Raw genomic sequence first — 17914 nt, 5'->3', positions numbered from 1 at the left:
ATTCTGATTCTTCCAAAACCAGTCCCAGTCTGTCAGCCTCTGTCTCATTATTGGCTTGGCTGTTATTCTTTCAAATAACATTTAGTTTTAAATAAATATTTGCCCTCCCATGGAATCACGAATGCTTTATTATATTCATGAAGCTGTGGGTACAGGACGTTATTTTAGGACCTGGACTTGTAGAAAACCGGTTGACCAGGATCTTGTAGCTCTCAGTTCTTCCTTGGTCCGTCTCCAAGCTACTTCTCTCCCACAGCCTGGGCACCACTCGGGCTGGCAGCCTTATCCTCTCCCCTACTCTGAGGCTTCACTGTCACATGACAGGTAGGTTTGCACTTCACTCCTCTATCCCAGTTCCTAACAGCTGGGCTAAGTATTCAGTAGCATGGTGACTAAAGGGCTCTTCAAGGAACCCTGACCAAAATTAACATAGCCCCAGTTAGGACAACACAGTTAGATTTAAGGCCAAACACATGTGGAGACAGCAGAATGCTGAACTTGGAGGATTCACAAGTGCAAAAGTCAAGAATTCTCTGAAAGTTCATGAAAGCAGATGCCATCTCAATAAGGGAAAGGACTTAAGAATCCGACCTGGATACTGACCACCACCCAGTACTGAAGACGTTCACCAAGTAGGCACTCGATGAGCATCTCATTCACCCTCCACCTGGGACATTGGTATTACTGTCTCCACTTTTCAGCTGGGGAAACTGAGGTACAAAGAGGTTACACAACTAGACCACATGATCACAATTCTCTTAGGTGTCTGAGTTTGGATGTATTATTTTGTTTCTCTATTCACTACATTAAATCACTTTGGTTAAATAATATTAAAGGGAAGGTGGAAAGTGCTGTGGTTTCTCATCATGTTGGTGCAATTCTGCATACCAAGATCCAGTTTTACCTGAGACTAGCACATCATGGTCCCTTAGCATTACCTAAAAGAGCTTCCGGTCACTCGCTTGTGCCCAGTGCCAGTTCAACGTTCACACTGAAAACCACCTGCCATCCTGATACCTAAGTCACCCAGACACCTTTTCGGAAGAAGGGAAATAGCGCTTAGCCTGGGCACCTGGGACTTCCCGTGGTTGAGGGTGACGAGGACACATCTCCAGAGCAGGTGCCTAGGGGGTGCCATTAAGCGCGGGACGGGGAACCTCGGCTGCCCCAGCTCGGGAAGAAGGACCACGAGCTAGGCTCTGGATCATGGACCCCCAAGGGGCCCCGCAGGAGCAGGCGCGAGCTTCGAGCACTTCTGGCCAGTGCTCACCAGCCTTGGAACGAAGGAGGGGGCCTTTCGCCAGGGTGGGCCTCTGCAAACCCGACCCAGCTCGGCCGCTTCGGGGCCGGCGCCGTCACCCACGCGCCAAGCCCCAAAGGCCGGAGCGATGCGCACCGCACGTTGCCGCGGACTCCAGTCTCCCCCTACCCGGCCCAGAGTCGCAGATGTCGCGAGACCTGGCGCGGCGGCCTCCGGCCTCCAGAGCGCGCACGCAGGCCTCGGGCACGCGGCGCGCCCAGGGCACGCGGGGCCGGCGCTGCCGGTTGTCGGTGTCCCCGCCCCGGCCGCGCGGTCTCGCGAGAGTTGGGAGTAAACAGCCCCGAATGGAGAGCCGAGGCGTGTTCGCGACGGAGCCTGGGTTAGCCCGGGTCTCTCGTACCCGAGCCTGAGGCAGCCGCAGGTATGTCGGTCGCGCGCGACGCGAGGGGCTCCCCGCGGCCGCCCCGAGTCCCGGCGGGAGGCGAGGCGGGGGCGGGGGTCTGCACCGGGCCCGGCCGGGTCGGGGGCCTCCCGCTCGGTGGCCGCGGGCGCGCCGCGGGGCCCGGGCTCTGCACTGCGGCAGGGCAGCCCGGCGTCGCGGTGATTTCGAGGTGCGGGAAGCAGACCGGGCGCGCAGGATTGGGGACATGTGGGGTCATGCGGTAAACAGAGGCATTTAGAACTACGGCGTGTGATACCTGGTCGTGTAAAACGCGACAGTCCCTTTACTCTCACCCTCTCCCCTGACGCTGCGGTGACTTCCAGCTTTGTGTGCGTCCTGCCTGGCCCTTTCCGTGTGTTTGCACGGTTTGGTAGATTGCTCCACTTCAGTGTTTTCTTTATGTGAAATAAACCTTACCCTAGTGGAATTATGCTCAACTCTGGCCCTTACCTTCCGAATATTCACGTAATAACAGGTATGCACCCAGGGAGGAAATGGTATCAGGTTTTAATTGACCTCAGTTTCTTATCATAGGACACGGCGGTCGTCTTTGCCCTATCTCAGTTTGTACACATCGCTCTGCTGATTTTTAAAAATGTAGTTTAAGAAGAAGCCTGTGTGCTAGGTGGGCATGTGATAATTTTTTTGTTAACTCTCAGCATCAGAATGCCTTTTAAACCTGTAGATTTTATAATCTTGCGTTGCCATGTCCTGCTTGTACCATACAAACTGTTACAGAGCATCAGCCCAACCTTCTTTGGGGTTGAGCCCCTAAAAATCTTGACCTATTGATTTACACAAGCCAAATTAAATACTTGCATTTACTTTAGATTCTGAATGGCACTTCCAAATGAGATAGCGTGCATTAGACCTCAGAATTGAAGTCCGGAGCCTGGCTCTTACTTCTGGGTCTCAGTTTGCATATGTATGAAAATGAGGGACTTGGAGAGAGTATTGACTCCTTCTCTCGCCCCCCTCACCCCTAGGTTTTTCCTTCTTTGCAGAGCCCCTTTTAAATTATATTTATGTTTTATGTAAGAACTTTATCGAGGTAAATTTTATAGCATAAAATTGATCTGTCTTAAGTGTACTATTCTGTGATATTTTAGGAGACTTACAGAGTGGTGCAGTCATAACAATCCACTTTTAGAATATTTCCATCGCCCCAAAAAGCCCCCCCCCATGCCCATTCATAGTCAGTACCTGTTCCCAACTCCAGCCCCAGGCAACCACAAATCTAGTTTCTGACCCTCTAGCTTTTGCCTTTTGTGAATATTTCATGTGGATAGAATCACATATGTGACCCAGCAGAATGTTTTCGGGTTTCATCCGTGTTGTAGCATGAATCAATACATACTTCAGTCCTTTCTGTGGCTGAATACCATTCAGTTGTTTGGCTACACCATTTTGTCTATCCATTCACAAAGAATGCTTATTGCAAATAGAATTTTATTTTGTGCCTCCGTGTATAATGCAGGTGATGGCACAGCTGTTTACTGGGGTTGAGAGTGGTGACCTGTGCCGGCCCCATTAGGTTTCTCCGTCACGCTCTCCAACAACCCCAGAGTTCTTGTATCTTTGTAAAAAAGAAAGTTCTAATTGGGTGCTTACCTGAGGTTCCCTGATCAAGCGGCAATTTGTCTAGTCAGGAGGTTTTTAGTGTTCCCTTCAAATTCACATGTCCTTGGATTCCATTTTCTGTCATTCTGGGAGGAGATAGTACATGCCTACTGCCTTTTTATTTGGGTGGCAGCCACTGTCAGGGCCACACGTAATTAGGAGGCTGAGGCGAGTGCATCTTGCTCTCATTAGTATTTTAAATGGCTTCTTTTTGGGAGGTTTGCATTTGCCTCTTGGCACCTGGAGGTAGTGAAGCTAGTGGTTACATTTTATTAGAAACACTTGCCCACTCCAACCCTGGGTGACCTGAAATATTAAAACAGGAGGACCTTGGATATTAAGATCTTATATTTGATTTTTGGGTAGACGGAAGAGGATGGAAAACAGCTCTGTCTCTTTCAGTGTTTCGTCCGAGGCAGGTTAAGAAGGTGGTAAAAAGAGACTTACTGAGTTGATTTCCCCTTCCTGGTGGCCTAATCAGTTTGAATGTTCTGCAGTATCCGTTAACCGGGTTTATTAGTCTTGACAAGTTCTTTTTTGCCTAAGAAAACAAATTGCTTGGAAGGTACTAACTTTGGAGTCCTCGTGTGGCTACCCAGCCCTAGATGGCTAAAGGACAAGAGAAGACTCGAAGGAGGAAAGGGCAACTTATGTGAAAGAATAGGCCACAAAAGATCGTCTGGACCAGGGTTTCTCAGCCTTGGCACTAGCGACACTGTGGGCTGGGGCTAGATAATCCATGGGATTTTTGTACAAGAGCTACTGATGGACAGAAATGGCTCACTCCGGCTTAAGGGTGCACCTTTATTTTAAGTCGGTGTGGTCTGGCACTGATTAAATGTCAGCCTGTCAAACAATGCTGATAGAGCCAAGTATGTAATTAGTTACTTAAGTGATATATTTACAGCCACTTTTAGGTGAACTGAATAGTCCCTTTTTGTGGTCTAAACACAAAATTCGGAGTCTTCCCTGGAGCTATTTGTTTATTAAGAAGCAAAGCATATCTGCATAATTAGATGGTTATCAGGAGGTATGTTGTTTCTTATCACCTGAATTATGTTCTTTAATTATTTTCAAAGAAATAATTTCAGATGTATTTAGTTATACCTACAATCATCATCTTAGTGATATTCTTCTATTAGGCAAATTATAAGAATCTCAGAGCTGCAAGAAATGTTAAGTATCAGCTAGACTAGTTGCTTGCCCAAGTGTTTCCTCTTCTCTGTCTCCCTTTTACACAGATGTTTCATTAAATCTTATTCCTGGTATATATGATTTGAGCTGTGCCTTTTCTATTTTGTATTTGATGGCACATATTTATGTCTATATTAGAGGTATAATCATACTTAGGAAATCCATAGTTATGAAGATAATCTTTTAGGGCTATACCTTTCTATGGACAGATAACCAGATCTTCTACATAAAGAATTTATAGAAATTAAATCCACTACACAGTTAGTGGATCCAGTAACAGCCCTAATCAGGCCCTATGAGTATAAGTAAGTGATATTACAAATGATAAGCCTTTTCAGAAGGAACTGCCTAAAAGCTTAATGTTTTCACAGGGTATTCTTTTCTTAGGCTAGAAAGTACCTGTAGATTTTTAAAAACAATTCCTTGAAAACAGATCCCTTTTAAGCTCTGCTGTGTTTACAAATAAGATGAAATCTAATACATTTTGAATGTTTGTGCCATTGTCTTACCAGAAAATATGATTTTTTCTTTAAAATTTATTTTTAAAGATTTATTAAAGTTTTAAAAGTAATGTTTTATCTGATTATAAAAGTAACATGTTTTTTGTAAAAATAAAATAGAATAAAGAAGAAAATAACTGTTTAATCAAAAGTAGAATCACTATTAACGTTTTGGTGTATACCCTTCAGAGTTATTTTTTCACTGTTCACATAGATACATTTTTTTAAACATAAAAATTTGGCTCATATTGTACACAGACTGCTTTTTTTTTTACTTATTATTTCATCAACATTTTCCTGTATTCTTAAGTCTTCTTTGGGAAATGTGTTCTTAGCATAATTTGTTGCTGTGCTAACAAATTACCTCAAACTTAGTGGTTTAAAATAACATGGATTTATTGTCTCATAGTTCTGGATGTCAGAAGTCCAAAATCAGCCTCACTGAGCTAGAGTTAAGATGTCAGCAGGGCTGATTCCTTCTGAAAGCTCTACCAGAGAATCTGTTTCCTGGCCTTTCTTTTCCAGCTTCTAGAGGCTGTCCACTTCCTTGAGTCCTGACCCCTTCCTTACATCACTTCACCCCTTGGTTCTGTCCTTCCGTCTGCTACTACCCACCCTCATCTCCTGCCTCTTTCTTCCAAGGACTCTTGTGATGATTACATTGGATAATTGTGGAATAATCCAGTATAAACTCTGCATCTCAATATTCTTAATCACAGCTACTAAATCCCCTTGGCCATATAAGGTCACCATCACATAGCTCCTAGGAACAGGATGTGGGCGTCTTTGTGGCACCGTTACTCAGACCACCACAGGAACCCAACTTGAAATGCTGCATCGCATCCTGTATGGTGGATGAACCCTAACTGGTATTACACATTTAGATGCGCTCCAGTTTTTCCCAGTTATAATCTTGGCAGTTCTCATCATTGGGTGTAAATCTTTGTATGCTTTGAGATTCTCACTTCTCTGGGATAAATTCCTGGGAACATTGAAAAAGAAAAAATAAAAGTTCCCTCCCTCTTAAGAGTGTGGCCAGACCCCCTGAATTCCCACCCACCTTTGCCACGCACTAGCCGGGCACGCTTAGCTGCTCTGGACCTCAGTTTTTCTCATCTGAAGATGGGGCTAGTAATAGGTGGTTGTGAGGATTAAGTGGGTTAATACATGCAGATTACTTGGAATAGGGCCTGCGCATGGTAAGCATTCAGTAAATGTTAGTTTTTATTGTTGTTATTACTGGATTGGTTATATATATAGATAGATCAAAAGTTTTGAAGGTTTTAAAAACATTGGCAAATTGCTGTTCTAAAAGGTTATAATAGTTTTTTACATTCCCCAGCAAAGTCTGAGAGTACTATTTTATTGAGCTTGAATGAATTCTTAAACATGGAAATGTTGTTTATATTGTATGCTGTAAATCACAGAAATACTGGGGTTAATTTTAGCAGAAATTACTTTACCATGACTCTTTTCAGGAATTCTTTGAGTTTCTTAGAATGAGTATACTTTAATTTCTCTTTGACTAGATTGGTTCTTTCTGTTGGGACGTTAGGATGTCACTTTACACACTTGACTTATGTAAGTCTATTAGACATAGTATATGGTCTGGTTTATGCACAGATAAAGGCCACTATAATAGACATATGGTTGCCCCCTCCACCCCCACTAAAAATTTTTTTTTTAGTCCACCTTCTTCCAAGAACATTCTTGGCAAGTAAGGCTAAATATAGAACTTTTTCTTGCAGTTTTTGGAAATGGTCTTTTTTTTTTTAATTTTTTAAAATTTGTTTTATTGAGATATATTCACATACCATGCAGTCACCCACAGTATACAATCAGCTGTTCACAGTACCATCATATAGTTGTGCATTGATCACCACAATCAATTTTTGAACATTTGGAAATGGTCTTAACCAAAGAGAAAAGTTACAGGAGCAGTACAAAACCTTTTTTATTCCCCCGCCCTGAGCCATTCCTATATAATCAAAGAACAGCTGTCAAAATCAGGAAATCAGTATTGATCTGTCACTGCCATCTAATCCACTGGCATGCTGCCTTCAAGTTTTGCTGAGTGTTCCAGTAATGTCCTTTATATCAAATAGACGCTGTTTAGAATCATGAGTTACTTTTAATGGTCACTGCTCTTTGGTCTCCTTTAATCGAAACAGTCTCTCTCTCATTCTTTGACTTTCATTACCTTGATAGTTTTGAAGGTTCTAGGCCTTTACTTTGTAGAATGTCCCTAAATTTGGGAATGCCTGGCACTTGCTCATGATTCACGTTGTGCATCTTTGGCAGGAACCTCACAAGAAGGGACACTGTGTTCTCCCAGTGCATCTGTTCGGCTGGACCCATTCTCTGTCCCATTACTGGCTATCTTTGATAACTTGATAATGCTTCTCCCCTGTAAAGTTACTCTTTTCCCCTTTGCAGTTAAGAATTTTGTCGGGAGGTATTTGAGGCTACTGAAATAACCCCATCCTTCTTCAGACTTTCAATTTATTTTATGATTTTATCAGTATGGCCGCATGGCTTCCTATTTTATTCAGTGGGTCAGGATCTGTTACTTTCATTATTTATTTTATACCCCAATTGTACCAGATTTGGCCAGTGGGAGCCCCTTCCAGCTGTCTTCTGTGTCCTTTGACACGTCCCCTGCATTCTTTGAGCACCTCTTTACTTTCTGACACAAGAAGATGGCCTGGGCTCTTGTTGTCCTTACCTACCCAGCCTGGACTCAGCCTAGTTTCTTTCCATGGAGATTGGTATTTAGGAACCTGATTCTGGACGCTAGGAATTTGCCTTGCTTTTGGGATGTCACTGCTCCCAGCTCCTTTTAAGAGACAGAGCTGGGAAATGTGTGTATGTATGTATATAGCTATGCATGTATGTGTATGTACATATATGTGCATATATATACACATATCCATGCATTTGCATTTATTTCTACCTCTGTCTATTGAAAACCTTGCGTTCACACCACTACTTCCAATTTCAATCTGATACCCCATGGATCATTCAGTCTTTTTTCTCTTTTCAGATTTGTAACTCCCTTCTCTGACAGTGAGAAACCTGGCTTCCATTATCCTTCAAACGTTTGTTCATTTGATCCCCTCTGCAGCTAGCATCCCACTGTGGCCACTGCCATCACCCCGCTGCCTGTGTGGTGCTTGTCATCCACTCAGGCTCTGGTGCTCCTCTCCAGACACCTCCCTCCACCCCTGGCTCGGGTTCCAGTACCCTGGACCGGGCTTCTGCAGCCCCTGAACGCCTGTCTCCTTGGGAATTATTCTGAGAAGAAAGAGGAAAAGGAAAATTTAGAACTGTTTTTGAAAAGTGGTTTTCTTTTCGCACACACGTGTGCGTACACTCTGTGTGGCTTGCATCTTATCTGCTTGCCACTAGGTGGTGAGCTTGCGTAGGGAAAATTCTCACCAGGTTTATACCCTGTAGGAGAACCAAAAAGGAGGCGAATGAAAGTATTCGACCCTGGAGAGTGAGACATTTGCTTTTGAAGCCCCAGGAGATGAGTCAGTGGGGCCTGGAAATCTTTAAAACCAGAGGGCCCAAGAGCACAGAGATGGGTGGTAGGTGGCGGGGTTACCAACCCAGTGCCCTTGCTGTTTTCCAAGCCTCTAGCTCCCATCTGATGCTTTTGTTTTCGTCAAAGGCAATTTATATTTTGAAGCCTTTTATTCTAAGATTGGGAAGCCATAGAAACCTCAGGTTCTGTTATCACACATTTTATGAGCCATAGTCCAATGTAGGTGGCCTCTAGAAGCTGGAAAAGGGCAAGGAGAAGCAGAGTCTCCCCTAGACCCTCCAGAATGGAGGCAGCCCTGCGACACCTTGATTTTAGCCCAGTGAGACCCGCATTTGTAGAACATCGTAGAACCCAGATTTTAGTCCACCTTTTAAGAATATGATTAGTTTAGCCAGATCCAAATAGAACAGGGAGGCATCTCCTTGTGCCATCATTTTCAGCCGTATTTATTTCCGTGGGTTTTTAAACCTGAGGCTGTCTTCCTTCCATGTACCTGTGGGAGAATAGAGCCGGCTGTCCGCAGTTGACGATGTGGGATGGCGCAGTCTGCAGCCAGACTCGCATGCTCGCCAGTGCAGCTCTTTTCTGGAGGTGGTTGGCACAGTGCCCTTTAAATAGCTACTCCAGGGGTCTCTTTTACCCCCTAAATTATTTAACACAGTTGGCCAGCCTTTCCAATGGAAATTCTTTTCCACTGGCTTTGGTTTTCTTTTTACGACTCTGTTCTTTTCTGCCTACTTTCTCCTCCCAAAGAAAACATACCGACTCCCTAGGAGTCCCGTCCCACACACCTCCCACCCCCGGCATGGGGCTTACATGTGGGAAGCCTCAGTAGAATCGGGTAATTTAATGAACAGTAGAATAATAATAATTTAAAGTAGAATGTCCTATGATACCACCTTCTCAGTGTCCTAGTTCCCAAAAACCTAAAAAGCTTATTTTCTTATTTGGGGGGAGACCTGATCACTGTAGGGAATTTTTTTTTTTTAATCCCCCAGCACTTTTTTTTTTTTTTTTTTTTTTTAATTTCTCTTTCCCTTAAAATGAGGCTCCTGCCCAAGTTGTAAGAGAACATTGGTCATCTCTACCAGATAGAAGAGATGAATTACCTGTGAGTGAATTGTTTTGGAACAGGTTTAATTAAAGTTGGTCTAACCCAGTTAGGACTGAGATTTGCTCCCTAGTTTTGGTCACTAATATTTGTGTTGTTTGTAGCCCAAATGTGCCACAGCTTCTTTAGCTTGAGGTAGAAGAGTTTTAAGAGAATTTTTTGTTTGTTCTTTAGTATTTTTAAAACTTGCTTTAATTGAGTCAGGGATCCATTTAAATCTTTTAAATATGATTTCATGTAATATAACCTGAGGACTTATTATTGCTGGTGATAAGCTTTCTTTTCCTTGACCAGTAATACTTTAATTAAGCTAGGCCTATGCTTCATGTAATTACATTCTTTGATACCCCATTTCCGGAAATGTCAAGCATAACAAGGAAAATGGGCTCACACCTGAGCAGATTGCTGTAAACTCTGTTGGGATGTCTTTCTGCATCCTCTGCTCCTTCTCTATGGTCCTTTCTGTTTGGGGCTGTATTTTCTTTCTTGGTTCTTGTGGTTGGCATTCTCAGTTTTGTTCTCCATGTTGATATGGAAGTGACTGTTTAAAAGTTTCATCTGTGTCTGCTATGCTTCATTCCCCCAACCTTTTTTTAGTCTGAAGTTCCAGTTCTAGAGATAGGCCTGTCTTTCAGGATCATTTGCTATCACAGTAATTGAAGTACTGATTATTACACTTTTTGACTCTTTAGTCTTTACAGCCCTTCGCCAGTGTTTTTCTGCTTATAGAAGCTTACATGGGTGTTTCCAAGCAAGCAAAGGCTCCTTGTTGCTATAAAGCACCAGTTTTTGCTGGAGAATGGGCTTAGCACCTCTACCTAGCTTTCTTGAAAGGTGCCTAACTCCTTGTCCTAAACGTTTTATTTTTTTAAGCAGTTAGCAGTGAAGGCCTATCCCGTTTCCTCTCTCCCTCCCTCCCTCCCTGCTTCCCTGGGCGGATTGTTTAGGTTTCAGGTGTGATCTCTACAGCTAACTTCCCTAGGCCTGCCCCAGCCAGCCCTGTCCTAACCCTTGCTCTCGTTTTCATTGTGAAGAATGATGGGTTTTCTACCTTTTAGGTATTTTGAAAGGTGTCTGTGCCCACGTGTATTTTTATACTCAGATAAAATTTTTCCTTTAGCAGTAGCTTAGCTTGCAAACTGTCCTCTCCTATATCACTTCCAGTAAAGGTTTAATCTGGCTTTATATTAGCAGGTTGAATTCTTTAAGTTTGAGGCTTTAGGTAAAATAAATTGAATGACAGTAAAAACCCTTCTGGGTACTTTGCATAGAGCTGGCAGAAAATTTTTCAAAATATAGAAAGGTGTGGTTTGAGATCATTTTGAAACAGTGTATTTAACTTCAAGAAGGTTTTAAGACTTGTGTTGAAATTAGTTTGCTGTTTGGTATTAATTTTACAACAGAAAGTAAGGATGTTTACCAAGCTTTTGCCTGAAAATTTGGTGTAGTTTGTAGAAAATTAAAGTGCTAATTGAGAAACGCCCTGGAGATGAAGAAGTGCAAATGATGGGCAAATATGAAATCTTAAATACAGGCAAAGCAAAGTAGGCCCTGGAGTTGGGCGTCTTTCTTCGCTTTGGCTATCAGGATGCTTAGGGCCCATATGCCTCATTTTCCTGGTGTTATTTTGGTATCCTTCGTTTTATCCATTTGCCTCATTTATTTGATTCTTTTTTACTTTTGAAGCTGCTCTCAAACTCTCTTTCCCCTGAAAAAAGTGAGGAACAACTAAGTAGAAATGAAATGAGTTCCATGATTATGTTACACATTTGTCTTATAACGGGGTTACCTTTTTGACCTTCCTACGTCCATTGTAAATGGAGCTAAATCATACCTGGGTGTATCACAGTGCTACTCATTTCTCTGTGTGCTGTTTGGTTTCGTAGATTGGCTTACAGGCTGACTGATCACCCCTGTGGACTTGGTTCTGTGGAGCAGATGGAACGTAGGACTCAGTAGTCTCGGCCAGAGTGAGCGAAGCCTGATACCCAAAATGGAGAAGAAGCGAAGAAAGAAATGAAAGCCTCTTTCAGGCCAAACAGCAGACGGCCATGAAATTTAACTTTTATTTACGTTGGACAAGACTGTAAGATGGCTGACCAGTAATGTTTCAGCTTTTTGCTGAAACAAAAATTAACTGATAATCAAGGAAGCAACAAGTGCGATTTGAATTTATGTGATTTTATGACCATATTCACTTTTGACCATGAAGCTTGTCAACATCTGGCTGCCTCTGCTAGTGGTTTTGCTCTGTGGGAAGAGACATCTGGGTGACAGACTGGAAAGGAAGTCTTTTGAAAAGGTCCCGTGCCCTGGCTGTTCCCACCTGACTTTGAAAGTGGAATTCTCTTCCACAGTTGTGGAATATGGTAATGATATCTTAAATGTGAGGACCCTGTATCCCCACCTTTCCCCCCACCAAACTTACTTTAAACATTAGCTTTTGCCAAAGGACATGACCCTCTTTAAAAAAAACAAAAACAAAACAACATAAATTTCAAATGGGGCAAGAGCCCAGAACCTGGATGTTAACTCCGCTTGAGTTTTTTATTTCCTAGTATAGTTAGGTTTGGTAAAAAGAAAGGAACTTGACTCTCTGAATTATTTACCTACCATGTGATTCTGAGGAACAGATGCCATTGAGGGTGGTGAGGGTGGGGGGTTTGGAGGTAGTAATATTTACATTCTAAAGTTCCAGTGACCAGATGTGACTAAATAAATAGTCTCTTATAATGCACTCTGGGAAATGGTCATTGTTTTCGGTAAACTAAAATGAACTTAGCATTTATTTCTCAAATTCCTTTTTCCTATTTGAAAAGCTCACAGAAATTTCTCTGTTGTAAATTCAAACTTCTGTTAATGTTTGCTTTATTTAAAATCGCACATGCATCTGAGTTTGAATGATATATTCTGTGACTGGGGAATCTGTTCAGGTCATTTTAAGGCAAAGGCTCTGTAAACTGCCATCCAGGGCATTTAAAATGAGTCTTTCTGTTTTTTTGTTTGTTTGTTCTTTTTAATTTTGGATTTTAAGATATATAATTTTTCTTTTAAAACTGAAATTTTAGATCGGATATACTCTACCATTATAACGTATACATAAATTCTTATTTTTATTTGTGGTCATTGATTTCAGAATATATCGTGGCTTTCACTGGATACTTTACAGCCAAAGCTAGAAATTCATTCATTTCAAGTGCCCTGAAGAGCAGTGATATAGACAATTGGAAAATTATTCCTCGAAACAATCCATCCAGTGACTACCCTAGTGATTTTGAGGTGATTCAGATAAAAGAAAAGCAGAAAGCTGGGCTACTGACGCTTGAAGATCATCCAAACATCAAACGAGTGACCCCCCAAAGGAAAGTTTTACGCTCCCTCAAGTATGCAGAATGTGAGTATTTTGATCGCAGGTGACCCGCTGTCACTTCAGTTTCACTTTGAATTGAAGAGAAAATGTACATATTAACACAAATACCCCCCCCCTCCCTGCCACTTCTTGTTTTTAAAAATATTAGTCTGGCAAAATAGTTGAAAAATAGTACAGTGAACACCCATATCCTTTCATTTAGTTTCATCAGTTGTGAATGTTTTCTTCTTAAATGAGGCTTCATGCTAAAAAATCTGATGGTTTGCAGTAGAGGATGCTAGCGATCTTTGTTTTGAAAGTGTTTTTCACCCAAGTGAATTTCAGAGCCTTCAGACATTTAGGGTGAGACTCCTCTTTGCACTTTGAAACATGGTGTCTTTGCGTTTCCTCTTAACTTGCATTTAGCTTCTGGCAGTATGTGTTTTTATTTTTGTTTTTATTTTTTAAGGCACTCTTGCAAAACATTTTTTTTTTTTTTTTGGTAATAAATTCAAACTTACAGGAGCAGTTGCAAAAACAGTACAAACCCCATACACAGAACTCCAGCATACCTCGACCCTTCTCCCCCGATACCCCGATCCACCAACTTTAACATCCTGTCACACCACTGTTTCTTTCCTTCCCTCCCTCCCTCCCTATCATCTATCATCTATCACCTATTGCTCTGTCTTCTGAATGTATGAGAGCAGGCTGCACACATCCTTGAACAAACAATATAATTCACATATATATTTCCCATGAACAAGAACATTCTTTTATGCGTTCCCGTTAAGCACAGCTAAGAAGTTCAAGAATTTCAACATTGATACAAAGGTTACATTCTATATTTCCTTTTTTTTTTTTCCTTATATCCCAGCTGTGTCCCTTTGAGCCTCCTCTCCTCCATCCTCAGATCCCATCCAGATCATCCTTGGCATTTAATTATCATCTGTTTAGACTGTTTTTTTTTTTTTTTTCACTTGTGGAAACATACATACAGCCTAAATCTTCCCATTTCAACCCCTCCCTAGCATTCCATTAGTGGGATTAATCACATTTAGAATGTTGCAATGCTATCACCTTCCGACCATCCATTACTAGAAATTTCCCTTCACCCCAAACAGAAACCCTACACTCATTTCTTAACTCTTCATTGCCCCTTCTCCCACTTCTCATAACCCATACTCCACTTTTCATCTCTATGGTCATATTCTCTGGTACTTTGTTTGTGTTTACCGTGGGACTTAAATTTAACCTCTTAAATCTATAACAGTCTTGTTTTTCTTACCGACTTAACTTCAATAGGACACGTAAACTATGTTCCTTTACTCCTCTATTCCCCCACCTTTATGTATTTCTTGTCAAAAATTACATATTTTACATTGAGTCCAAAACCACTGATCTATCATTACAGTTTATTTTAGATCCTCTAGGAAGTAAACAGTGGAGTTACAAATAAAAATTATAGTAGTATTGGTATTTATATTTACCATGTGATCTTTACTGGAAATCTTTATTTCTTCATGTGGTTTCAGTCAATTGTTTAGTGTCCCTTCCTTTCAGTCTGCTCAGTTCCCTGTAGCATTTCTGATAGGACTGATCTACTGGTGATGAAGTTACCAGTAGATCAGCTTTTGATTATCCAGGAATGTTTTCATCTCCCCGTCATTTGTACCCTCCAGGTGTTTGTGAATTTTCTGAGTTTCTGATGGTTATTGACTTCTATTTGTATTCCATTGTGGTCAGAGAATGTGCTTTGAATAAATTCAATTTTTTTTTTTTTTTTTTAATTTATTTAGGCTTGTTTTATGTCCCAGCATATGGTCTATTCTGGAGAAAGATCCGTGATCACTAGAGAAGAATGTGTGTCCTGGTGATTTGGGATGTAATGTTCCATATATGTCTATTAAAGTTCTCTATATCTCTCTCTCCTTTCTTTGTTTCTGTGTCAGTAGGGCTCTCTTTAGTATCCGAAGTAGGGCAGGTCTTTTATTAGCAAAATCTCTCAGCATTTGTCTGTCTGTGAAAAATTTAAGCTCTCCCTCAAATTTGAAGGAGAGTTTTGCTGGATAAAGTATTCTTGGTTGGAAATTTTTCTCTCTCAGAATTTTAAATATGTCATGCCACTGCCTCCTCGCCTCCATGGTGGCTGCTGAGTAGTCACTACTTAGTCTTATGTTGTTTCCTTTGTATGTGGTGACTTGCTTTTCTCTTGCTGCTTTCAGAACTTGCTCCTTCTCTTCAGTATTTGACAGTCTGATCAGAATATGTCTCGGAGTGGGTTTATTTGGATTTATTCTATTTGGAGTTTGCTGGGCATTTATGCTTTATGTATTTATATTGTGTAGAAGGTTTGGGAAGTTTTCCCCAACAATTTCTTTTAATACTCTTTCTAGACCTGTACTGTTCTCTTCCCCTTCTGGGACACCAATCAGTCTTAAACTTGGACACTTTATTTCATCTGTTGTATCCCTGAGATCCATTTCGAGTTTTTCAATTTTTTCCCCCATTCTTTCTTTTGTTCTTTCATTTTCTATTCTGTGGTCCTCAAGGACACTGAGTCATTGTTCATCTTCCTCTAATCTTGTATTATGAGTATCCAGAGTCTTTTTAATTTGGCCAACAGTTTCTTTTATTTCCATAGGATCTTCTGTTTTTTTTTTAATTTTCTCTTGCAATTTCTTCTTTATGCTCTTCTAGGGTCTTTATGTCCTTTATATCCTGTGCTATGCGCTTCTTCATGTCCTTTATATCCTATGCCATGCTCTCATTGTTTGACTTTAGTTTTTTGATTAATTGTGCCAAGTACTGTGTCTCTTCTGATCTTTTGATATGGGTGTTTGGGTGTGGGTTCTCCATATTGTCTGGTTTTATCATATGCTTTAAGATTTTCTGTTGTTTTTGGCCTCTTGGAATTTGCTTTACTTGATAGGGTTCTTTCAGGGTCTATAAAATACCAATCTCTAATTTGTCACATCTACAGCTTGGTGGCGTACACTTTCTCTAGCTAACCAGCAGATGTCGTCCGCGAGTCACCTATTCCCCTCAAGTCAGTTCTCCCCAACTTTGTCTTTGTGGTGTGTGGGGGTCTGATTCTTGTGGGATTCAATTGGTGCACCAAGTTTGGGTGTGTTATTGGTACTGTCCACCCTGAATGTAGGACATGTGTCTGAGCAGTTAGGGAGGCAGGGCAGCTTTAATAATCAAACATCCTAGGTGTTCCCGGAGATTTAGGGCTGTTGCAAGAGTCCAAGCCTTTACCTCAGTCCCACCACAGATCATCTCTGCCGCTGACCCTCAAGTCCCTGGCACTGGCTTAGGGTCCCTGGGATTTCTGAATGGGTCCCCCTTCTCAGCTGTGCCCCTCCAGGACCTCTGCTGAGGGAAGGTTGTGTCACGTCACAAGTGTGCGCCAGCCCTTCAGGGAAGCACTTGGCCGCCGGACCATGCAGGGGTATTCCCAGCCTGCTGTAAAGATGGTTGAATGGGGCGTGTTAATTTCCCCCTCTTCTCACAGCTCCGCCTTCCCAGCTCTGGGGCAATTAGCTGTGGGTGCACTAAAGGCCACTGTCCACGGCTGATACTGTGGCATGTGCGTGGTGCTGCGGGAATCACTCTTCGTCACGCTGGGTTTATTGGTGCGGCTCTGGGCTGTGGGTCCGGTCCTGGGCAGGAGCATCCCCAGCCTGCTGGGGAGATGGTTGCAAGGGGCGCGGTTTCTTTCTCCTTTTGACTCTCCTCTGCCCCCCTGGCCCCGAGACAATCAGCAGCGGATGTGGGAAGGGCTATCCTCCATGCCAGAGACCGAGACGTTGGTACAGCCCATTCCTGCCGTGCTTCACTGTGTGGTTCTCCCCATCATATCCACAGCTACTCCCCGGTTTTTTGTTTTTGTTTTTTTTTTTTTTTTAAAAAGAACTAGTCCATCTCCAAACGCCAACCCATGGTTTCCCTATACCGCAGTGCGGCCGCCAGACTTTCAGCCAGCTCACTCGTTTTGGATTCTTTAACCTCCCAGTTTCACCAAATGCACAGTCCCTGTGGATTTAGCAGACCTTGTCCAGCTGGTGCATCACTGGAACTGGTGTTCTGGGTCACTTTCTGGCTTTTATCTAGTATTTTTCACAGAGGTGTTTTTTTGCCCTGTCTCACCTAACCACCATTGGCAAAACATCTCTTCTGTGGGTTTCATCTTGTTTTTCCCTAAGCCTCATGACCACACACAAGGGCACTCAGCTGGGCATATTTAAGCCATCAGCTGAACAGGTGTGAGGATGGCGGGAGCGTGGTGATTCCCTTATCAGCTTGAGAGCTTGTTTCTTCCTGTTGCCTTACAACTTGGGCTCATCTGGAGGGTTTATACTGAAATAATAAATTGCATTCTTTATTATATACCATTTTCCAAAGCATTTGTATTTCCAAAGAAACATTTTTTTCCCATTTATCATAAGCCATTGTGATAAGTTGCTAGTCTTATTATCATTTACTGTCATTTCTTTCATTGGAAGGAAAAGGAAATAAAGTTTGGCTCTTCTTCCCTTGTCTGTTATATACTAGGCCTGAGGTCTCTGAAATTTTGCTGAATTTTTTTAAAAAGCACATATGGGAGGAGGTTAAATAATCTGCATAGTGTGACTTCCTGAGTCAGCTGTAGAATGCAGTGTCTTACTTCTTTAGAGCCCTTTTTGCTAGTCCCAGTGTTTTGTATTGATTTTTTTTTTTTTGTCCTTAAAAAACCAGTCACTCCCAAACAAACCAGGAAGATAAAAACAAAGGTCTTATTGATGTTTAGCTAGAAGTAGGTTTAATGGGATAACCTGGCTTTTTCCTGTCCCAGAAATCTGGTACTATAATACTTCATGATTGCCTAATGGCCATTTTCTTCAACTT

General features: G+C 42.1%; 1 protein-coding gene across 1 annotated transcript in view; it reads left to right on the top strand.

Annotated features, from left to right (window-relative positions):
• Nucleotides 1-1566: 1566 nt before the first annotated feature.
• MBTPS1 (membrane bound transcription factor peptidase, site 1) overlaps nt 1567-17914 on the top strand; it is a 56336-nt gene continuing 39988 nt past the window's right edge. Inside the window, exons 1-3 of the mRNA XM_037815903.1 lie at nt 1567-1682; nt 11562-12044; nt 12812-13069. Coding sequence (XP_037671831.1) covers nt 11882-12044; nt 12812-13069 — 421 coding nt within the window. The 5' untranslated portion in view covers nt 1567-1682; nt 11562-11881. The remainder of the gene's footprint in view (nt 1683-11561; nt 12045-12811; nt 13070-17914) is intronic.

The sequence above is a fragment of the Choloepus didactylus genome, chromosome 22 (genome assembly GCF_015220235.1).
Source record: "Choloepus didactylus isolate mChoDid1 chromosome 22, mChoDid1.pri, whole genome shotgun sequence".
In the NCBI taxonomy this organism is placed as follows: domain Eukaryota; kingdom Metazoa; phylum Chordata; class Mammalia; order Pilosa; family Megalonychidae; genus Choloepus; species Choloepus didactylus.
Note: the sequence above shows the minus strand (reverse complement) of the source record. Positions and strands in the feature narration are given on the sequence as shown.